Here is a 9,784-nt window from a genome sequence, read left to right as displayed (position 1 = left end):
GAAACTTTGTCCATGTTTAGCATGGGAATCCAACTCTTTTAACAGTGTAAAAAACTCAGTATGCATGAAATAGCATTTCACCCCCCCTTTAACTTCTTTTAGACCGAAGCATGTCATTAAATAGCTTGAAAGATCAAAGACCACTTTTTATATAACTCCAACTGGATTCGTCTGAAAGAAGAAAGTCATATACACCTAGGATGCCTAGCGGGTGAGTAAAACAGCCAATTTTCATGTTTGAGTGAACTTACCCTTTAATTACACTTAAAACATAAAAGCAGCTTTTTAAATGCCCTGTTGTCAAATGCTTTTGTAGATCCTTTATCTACAATAAAAAAAAAAAGTGAGAGCTGTTTAACTTGATTACATTTTTGTCCACTTCAGGTTATGAGGTTGTGTTGTATTGTTCAATACAACAATGTTCAGCAGCAGACTGACCTACCCATGACCGACTTTGCTCAGAAGCTAGTTTAAAGCTTTTGATGCATGATCTCAGACTGAAATTAGGCCAAATCGCAACTTAACTTGCCCTGTCATCAAGATAATATAATGTTCAGGAGTGATCATGGGTCGGCAAAAAGCGGCAGATCTGAAGAAAAAATCCCATTGGGAGGAAAATTGGGTCTGTCATTAGATGACAGATAGAGCGAACCTAATGCTGAAATACCGTCAATGGATAGAGTTAAGTCAGCGATATTTATACTGATTACTTGATTGTGGTCCACCTGTCTTGATTAGGCTAAGTATCTGACGCGTTCCTCCTGAATACTAAAACATAATTTCTTGTGTCATTGTTCGGCTGACTCTGTTGAGCGCTTTGTGGGTTTAAATAGACTTAAGGGAAAATCTCAACAGTTTGTGACCTGACAACACTTGCCGTCATGAATCGGAACGCTTTGCGGATTTTGCTTCTGCCAGTGCTGTGTACGTTTGCCCGAAATGAAACGGTAGGCTTGACGATTCTGTTTAATATGCAAAGACCTCTCAGTGGGATAGACCTTTTAAATTTATTTATGTTTTAGTTCATTCATTTCTCTGAGATCCTACATGCCAGTTTTAGTCTGGATGTCCTGCACAGAGCACGTTCAGGGTTGTTCCAGAGATCTATCAAAAATGTTTGGAGGTTTGATCATAACTTCTCCTTCCTTGGTCTTTAAATATGACTGATTTTGACAGAATGGTCAAATTTAACACCCTTAGGGAAATATGAAAATGTTTTGTAATTATTATTTTAAATTAGACCAATTTTCCAAAAAGTTTGAAACCTCTCATAAACATTTTATGGGATTTCCACGTTGTGTTATGAAACGGTATAATTTTTTAATGTCTTTTTGGAGAGGACCGCAGGACAAACAGGCATTTTTGGTAAACACAAGTCAATAGGGAAATAAATTCTAAATCAATATTCCTGTGTGAGATATTCTTATGAAAATGTTGCAAAGTTATTACTCTCATTATAACACTTAATATTTCACCGTGGTTTGCTGCCTCAAGAACACTTTAATATGTAAATTACTGTAGATTCAACGTAAAGATACATTGTATAGAATGAGAATACCAATTTATGGACTTTTTATGCACACATTGCATAAACTGCAGTAGTATATCAAATCATTGTTATCTTTCATAACATAGTTGAGAATCATCTTTTTACAAAGTTTGGTTAAAAACAGCCTGAAGCCTAAAAACTGATTGTTTTTGCCTGCACATGCCTTCGCTCATATCTATTTTATTATTATTATTATTATTTGAATAACCTTGTCTTGGCGTACTCTAAAAAGGATGTGGAATAAAATGTATATATTTTTAAAATGCTCCAACTAATGTAATGGCATAAAAAAAAACCCACACAAATACACAATGTGTTTTCTCTAGCAGTTAGTTATGGTGTATAGCACTGTTAAAACTGACTTAAATGAAGATACTAGTGTCTGTGGGCTAAAATTGAGCTAATGTTCAGTTTATCTGTAGTCAAGACTCATTGCTATGTGGCTACACAGAACTTGTCTTTAAAGAGTAAACACAACTAGCCTCATCTCAGCTTGTTTATTTATTGCATAGTTTTGACCTTTTATCCTTTTTATCTCCACATTTTACATGTACAGCTCAGTCCAGCTATCGCTGTAGAGGAGCTGCTCTGGGTCGGTGGTCAGGTCGGAGAAGTTCATACCTACAGAATTCCCCTGCTCACCTTCACTACTCACGGAAGTCTGCTGGCTTTTGCAGAGGCCCGGAAACTGTCCTTCAAAGACAAGGGAGCCAAGTTCATCGCTTTGAGACGCTCCACAGACAGAGGTGTGTCAGACTGAGTCGTCATGTTTCAATAGCTCACCTGCTGAAAGAGTAAACATTCGGTTTTCATTCCTGTTTCCTTCTCCAATCATCTCTTACTACTTCCACGTTCCAGGAGTCACCTGGTCTCCTACCTCCTTCATAGTGGATGATGGTGCTCTAGCAGATGGGCTGAATCTAGGTTCGGTTGTTGTGGATGAAGAGACTGGTGCTGTGATCCTGATCTACTCGTCGTGTTTTCACCGTTACCGCTGCAAGCCCTCCAGCACCATGATGGTGCAGAGTCTAGATGACGGGTTCACCTGGAGCGCCCCACGAAACCTTAACCCTCAACTGGGGCTCAAGAGTTTTGCTCCTGGACCTGGCTTCGGTATACAGGTATTTCACTTCCATGCCTGATTTCATGTCTGAGTGTTTGACTTGCATCTAATTTACTGTACAACTCCCATAGACTTTCATGTTAAATAACAAAATGATTATATTTAGCATTGAATATAAAATTTCATGGATAGATTAATTTTTCTAAATCAGTCGCCTTAGTTATAGGGAATAAGAAGTCCATAAATCAACCTCCCTCTTTTCCTTTTAAATATTCAGAGGAAGGTTTTACTTATTTAGGTATAAATATAACCCCTACTTTTAGGAATTTATTCAAAGCTAATTTTACACCAGTGCTTGAAAAAATCAGAGACGATTTGACCAGGTGCATGACTCTCCCTTTGTCTTGGCCAAGGGGCAAGGAACTCGACCGGAAGTTGAAGTCGGGTGGGGGCTGCCATCTTTTAGCAGAACTTCACTTGCGTTAGCATTCCCATTGACTCCCATTCATTTTGGCGTCACTTTGACAGCGAATAACTTTACATCTGAGGCGTTTAAAGACTCTGTTTGTCCATTATTTATTTCTAAAGATACACGACAATATATAAAGGGCTCCATTACCTTCTATGTTACATTATGGCCCCGTATAAACAGTTTTTGTAAAAATAGGCTAACGATTGCGTCATAACCACTCAACTCTCTGTCGCATTACCGTACAGACAGGAGGAGAAGCTCGCAGGCAATTAACTTAATATGGCGTACTGGCGTTACATTTTAAAATACTATACAAAATAATTAATCAGAATACTTACTCCTGCTCACTCACGACAAAGAACTCCCCGCTCAAGCTCGCCGTCTCTGCAAGATTAACGATGGCAGTTTGCACGCACAGCTACTTAGAAGATTTACATCTGGCAGACAGGTTGCTGACGTCGTCAAGCTTCGTTTGAGTCTGCGTGTCAGAAACGGAAGTGCTAAAAAACGCTAAAACTGGGCTTCATTCATCTCAATTGAGTTCCAATGGGGTCGCTGTGTCCATTTCTTTTACTGTCTATGGTCTTGGCTGGGACAGGTTGCCATGATCAAGATGAATGTCCTACCTCGCTTACTGTACCCTATGCAGATGATTCCTATTTTACTGTCTAATAAGGTTATAAAAGAGCTGAATGGGTGGTTAAGTTCATTTATCTGGAGCAAAAGAAAACCCAGGTTGAAATTATCCAAGCTTCAGCTCCCGGGTACAAAGGGCGGTCTGGATCTCCCAAATTTTAAACTGTATCAGTTGGCTTGCCAGCTTCGATTTATTGTTGAGTGGCTTAATGAAGATCCTAAATCAGTTTGGCTTGATCTTGAATCTTCACAGTCTAAATGCCCTTTGCAAAACTTACTATTTGTCCGTAATTCTAAGCTGAGGAGAGCTATGTGTGATAATCCTTTAGTACGTAACACTCTCAAGGCATGGCGCGCTATTCAAAGACTAGAAGATAGGATCGACACAACCTCTCCTCTGTTGCCAATCCTGAACAATCCAGAGTTTTTGCCAAGTACTATGGACCCTGGTTTTAACCTTTGGTTGACTAATGGTATACATAGGATTGCTGATCTATTTGAGGAGGGATCACTATTGTCTTTTGATATTATAACCTCGAAATATAATTTACCTAGGCAACATTTTTTTTAGATTCTTGCAAATTAGAGATTATATATTCAGAAATACTACACTTACTTCCAAATATTCATTTTCAGTAATTGAGAGGATACTTTTAAACCCTCCTACACAAAAGTTGATTTCCTTCTTCTACAAAGCCCTGTGCTCCTATTGTACAGTTAATAATTCGCACCTCAGATTAACTTGGGAAAGAGATCTTGAGGTGGATATCTCGGAGAATGAATGGGAGATGGTTTGGTCTCTAGCCAATAGGCTTTCAGTTTGCAATAGAACAAGAGCCATTCAGCTTAGGATTCTCCACAGAATACACATTACGCCTCTTCTAAGACACAAGTACAACTCTGCTCATTCACCACTCTGCCCCAAATGTAAATCTAACATAGGAGATTATATTCACTGTGTATGGGATTGTCATGTAATCCAGACTTACTGGTCCAGAGTCATAGCTCAAATGAATAATATTTTAGGTTTGACCTTAGATCCTGACCCTTTGTCTCTCCTCCTGGGTTTCCCATGTAAGGCTATTTCTAATAAGCATGAAAGACGTCTTTTTGACCTGTTAACTTTCGCTGCCAGGAAGAATTTACTTTTGTCGTGGATCAGCGATAAACCTCCCTCTATGAAGGGATGGCATTCAGTCATCAGAGAGACTATTCCTTTGGAACTCCTAACATGTTTCATTCACTCTACAACTGATACTTTTACTCGTATTTGGTCACCTTATTTGGACAACATAAATGCTTCTATTTGTGATATTCTGAGGTTTGGTATGACATAGTGCCTCCAGAGGGTCTATTTGTCTTTTGTTTTTTTTCTCTTCCTTGTTCTCTGCTGGGCCTGTTGTACATTTCTGTTCATAGTACACTGCCTTGTTTTTATTTTATGTATATTTTTGTGTTTATCTTTGTTGTGTGTCTGGCGACTTGTTACTTTGTTTTGTGTTTGTTTAATAATAAAAAATAAAAAAAAATTTCATGGATGAAATCCAATCTTTTCAATAGCAATATGCACCGAATTTAATGTGAGTGCAAAACCGTTATCTATGCAGATTTTCATCAGGTTCAAGATGGCAATTCCCCAAAAGAAAGCTATTTGGTTTGAAGTGTGAGCCTTCTTTGTGCTCCAATGAGTAAACTAGAACAACTAGAAGAGGGAACAAAGAAAACGGGAACAGAAAACCAACTCAAAAACACAAACATAACCCTGATACAGTAAATCTAGCTGCTTTGCCATTTTTCTCAAGGTGTATGGTTTAAAAAAAAATGTATTTGAGACCTGAATTTAATGCATTAATCAAAGAATTTACTAGTTGTGTCAGGGAGAGAGTTGAGGCGAGGATCTATTACAGTGTATTCATTAACAAACAAAACACTTGTGAGCACAAGGGAACTGAGAATAGCAAACCAGCATTTTATCTTGGCAAGACAAATACTGAACTGAAACTGAGGGATACATGTCCCCAGTATACAAGAACTAAACTACAAACAAAATTATTAACTATGTAAAAGAATTGAGCACATACTTTGAAAACAAGAGAACAAAGCAAACAAGAAAAGAACACAGACCACACAGTCAAGTTAAAATCAAAATAAAAGCCCTTGAACACAGAAACCTAGACGAAACTGATTATCATAAAGAGAGGTTGTCTCGGATTATATGTGAATTCTTGCAACAGTAGCTCTGATGAAATATGTTTGTTGTGGAATTTTCATATGGAAACAGTTTGTGATGATCATTTGTTTATCAGTACAGGATTATTAGTTTTATATGCTCTGGGCAGCAGTGGCCTAATGGTTAGTGATTTGGTATAGTTACCCGAAGGTTGCTGGTTTGATTTTCGGTGATGGCAGGAGTTGCGGGAGGAGTGAATGACAGCTCTCTCTTCCACCCTCAATACCCATGGCTGAAGTGCCCTTGAGCAAGGCAATGAACCCCCAGTTGCTCCCCGGGCACTGGATCTATAGGTGTTCACTTCTCACTGCTGTGTGTGTGTGTGTGTGTGTGTGCGTGTGGATTGGATGGTGTGACGAGTAGAGCGGGGCAGAGAGCCGTGGGAATAGAGCGAGGCCAGTGGAGTGATTTGGAAATGAGTGACCCCTGCTCCACTCACAGATCTCCTCCATGGGACTCCAGACCGCTGAGTGGCACAGGTGTCACTCATTTCCAAATCACTCCACCAGCCTCGCTCCGTTCCCATGGCTCTTGGCCACGCTTCTCATTACGGATGGGTTAAATGCAGAGCACCAATTCAGAGTATGGGTTACCATACTTGGCAAATGTCACTACTTTCACTTTCGGTTAATAAATTGTATTGATTTGTCATTACCTACCAAACTTGAGTGACAAAATGCAATTATCCTTTTTTTTTTTTTTTTGCGCCATTTTAGCATTGGTTTTGTCTAAAATGACTGATTCCACAGACTGTGCAAAACACTCATTTCATGAAATGATTCTTCATGATGTCAGACCATGTGTTCATGTAATGGTGCTTACAGAAACGTCATCCGCCTGCTGTTGGGCGTCTGGTGGTGTGTGGCCACGGCAGCATCATTGGAGATGGAGTGTTTTGCATCCTGAGTGATGATCATGGAAACACTTGGAGATACGGAGCTGAACTGAAGAGCATTCCCTACAACCAGCGTAAAAGCATCCTTGACTTTGACCCAGATGAGTGTCAGGTATGAAGATGATCAGCTTTCACAGAAGTAATTGTATTGGTGGTTGTGTGACAAAAATATGGATCAGAAGAGTTTGTGAAGTCTTGTCTTGTGTTTCTTTAAAGCCAGTGGAGCTGGATGACGGTAGCATCATGATTAATGTGCGCAACAATAAACACTACCACTGTCACTGTCGCATGGTTGCACTCAGTCTGGATGGAGGAGAGTCTCTGCCGGTGGAGGAGCTGGTGTTTGATCACACACTGGAGGATCCTGCGGTTGCGGCTGGAGCTTTAGAGAAGGAAGGAGTGCTTTACTTCACTAACCCAGCCAACGCTAATTACAGTGAGTATGATGATATGAGGAAATGGTAGGATTAAGAAAAGACGGTACCAAAAAAATAAAAAAAATAAAAAGCCAGTTCGGTTTTTTTTTTTTTTTTTTTTCAGGAAATTATGCATGAAAAGTACCTATTCTAATATTTTAATACAAGGCTGTTAAATCGGAGCTAGATTGAACAATACTTAGTTCATACTTATACATAATGTGTGTTCCTTTTCTTTTGTTGTTTTCTTCAGGAGTGAACCTCACCCTTCGCTGGTCTCTGAATCGTGGTAATTCATGGGTGAACGATACTCTGAAGATCTGGGCTGGGCCAAGTGGATACTCTTGTATCACGTCACTTAAAGGCAATCAAACTGAGGATCATAAATACATCTATGTCATCTTTGAGAAAGGCCAAAAAGACTATTTTGAGTCAATCTCCTTTGTCAAAATTGACCTTTACAGCGAACAGTGATTGAAGTCACTTGATGGGCTGATTCATTTTAGAAAAAAATAGAAACTTGATCAAGTTGCTCATTTTGAAAATAAATATTTAAGTGAAGATGGCTTTCATTAATTGGTTAAATTAATTCTGTCTTATCTCCATATTTTAAAAAAAATAATTTCGAAACTAGTCTTACCACACCTGTCTACTATCTAAGTATTAACTTTAGAGAAATGTAGAAATACAGCGGCATACAGGCTTGTCTGAGGTTGTAGAATCTGATTTTTTTTTTTTTTTTTATTGTTTAATCATCCCGTTTATCTAGTTATCGTTTTGCTTAGCAGTAAAGCAAAATAATTAAAATTGTAAAACTTAAATTCAATTATATAAAAATACTTTGTTCAGTGTAGAATTAAAAATGTGTGTTGGAGGGCCCTTTCCCACAACCCCCAAAATTTTTATATCACTTTGTCCAATAATAAAAATCCAAAATTAAGAAAATAAAATAAACGTATACGTGTATATATATATATATTATTTTTTTTTTTTTTTTGTAACCTCAAAATGAATAATTACATTTTTATATAAATTAAGTGTTCTTTTTTTCATCTAAAGCTAAATAAAAAAAAAAAAATACAAAGATTTGTCCACACATTGGGGGGGAGGGGGGGCTGTGGGTGGTTAAATGGTGACCTCTGTTAGGGGGAAAAAAAAGAATGAAAATGGCATTTTCTGACAATAGCCAGTAGATGGTAGCAGGTTTCCATGGATTGACAAATCTCTAATGTTAAAAACAAAATACTGAAAAGAATAATATAAATTATACATTCAGATTATACATAATATTTATGTAAAGTTGAAATTGAGAAATAATTAGTAAGGTAGAACTTCTCGCATGGCTGCACTGTTAGTTTTATAAAATTCCTTCTACTTTTGATTTTGAACAATTTGTATTGCTTCATAATTGAAAAAAAAAAAAAAACATGACTTGAGTGTGTTGGGCTCAAAGGTTTTTTTTTTTCCTCCCAACTAAACTGCATTTATTTTGATATCTTGCATTACAATCCAAAAAAGCTACATTCATACATTTTCAGTTGAGGTTTACATGTCCAAATACTTTTTGGGACCATTGTTTAGCTGAAATTTTGTTGTCGTTTTTGCTATTCGTAGTAGTAGTAGTAATTTGTAAAGTACGTTCTCATTTGAAAACGGAGTAAATAAATATATGGATGTAGGGGGTCTGAATAGAGGTAGTACCTTTGCAGCTGGGTGGACGGGCAACAATGGTCATCATCCATCTCCTACATCTCTCTCTCTAGTGCTGGCTCCATGTGCCACACGCCCTGAAGAGGCTAAACAGAGAACGGCCCCAAAGCACTCAGGTCATCAGAATGTCTTGAGTGTCATATACTGCAGCATTAGCATCCTCTACTTCAGATACATCACACTATTTCCAATTTTTTAAACTCTTTCTTTCCTGTTTCTTCATCTTTTTAAGGCAAGTTCTTGAGTGTTTTCATGATGTGTTTTCTGAGTGTCAGTTTTTTTCTTCAGGTCTCACTTCTTAAAAATTGCCTATTTGTTTCTGTCTTAATGGTTTGTTCATGTTCGAGCTCATGTACAGTACTTTAATCTTCAAATACATCTCTAAAAAATTCCATCCTGCCATAAAAGCTTAATTCCACTCACACAACTAAATTTGTTTACAATTACCCCAAAGGGCTTAATTATCATAGAGGAGGACAACTAACTCTCTCTCTCTCTCTCTCATATGGTAGATTGAAAAAAATGACAGTAGACCAGACAAGAGTACAGAAAAGTGAACAAACACCACCAACAAATAAGAAAAAAAGGTACCGAAACCAAAGACCGATATATGAGTAAACATGGAATATATTGTGTAGATATATTCCACAGCCTTTCAATAGCCTATATGATAGAGAGATAATAATAATAAATATTAATGAACTGTTGTGTATACTACTACTTCTATTACTACTACTAATAATAATATACAGTTGTGTATATAATGTATTTGGATATAGTGTAGCGACACATTTCTTGTAACACTGATGATGA

General features: G+C 37.7%; 1 protein-coding gene across 1 annotated transcript; it reads left to right on the top strand.

Moving 5' to 3' along the window:
• The first annotated feature begins 766 nt into the window (after nt 1–766).
• On the top strand, nt 767–7,822 carry LOC127935517 (sialidase-1-like). Its single transcript, XM_052533450.1, has 6 exons — nt 767–947; nt 2,106–2,295; nt 2,408–2,670; nt 6,775–6,957; nt 7,062–7,281; nt 7,515–7,822. Exons 1-6 carry the CDS (start codon nt 882–884, stop codon nt 7,733–7,735), a joined length of 1,143 nt encoding a protein of 380 aa, XP_052389410.1. The 5' UTR covers nt 767–881; the 3' UTR covers nt 7,736–7,822.
• Nucleotides 7,823–9,784: the final 1,962 nt, after the last annotated feature.

The sequence above is a fragment of the Carassius gibelio genome, chromosome A19 (genome assembly GCF_023724105.1).
Source record: "Carassius gibelio isolate Cgi1373 ecotype wild population from Czech Republic chromosome A19, carGib1.2-hapl.c, whole genome shotgun sequence".
NCBI classification, from domain to species: Eukaryota; Metazoa; Chordata; class Actinopteri; order Cypriniformes; family Cyprinidae; genus Carassius; species Carassius gibelio.
Note: the sequence above shows the minus strand (reverse complement) of the source record. Positions and strands in the feature narration are given on the sequence as shown.

Excerpts from the sequence above, each read along its gene's own strand:
- LOC127935517 (XM_052533450.1), top strand. The coding sequence starts at position 882 with ATGAATCGGAACGCTTTGCGGATTTTGCTTCTGCCAGTGCTGTGTACG. Across the intron at positions 948-2,105 it reads CGTTTGCCCGAAATGAAACG|CTCAGTCCAGCTATCGCTGT; the intron begins GTAGGCTTGACG and ends TTACATGTACAG. Across the intron at positions 2,296-2,407 it reads GAGACGCTCCACAGACAGAG|GAGTCACCTGGTCTCCTACC; the intron begins GTGTGTCAGACT and ends TCCACGTTCCAG.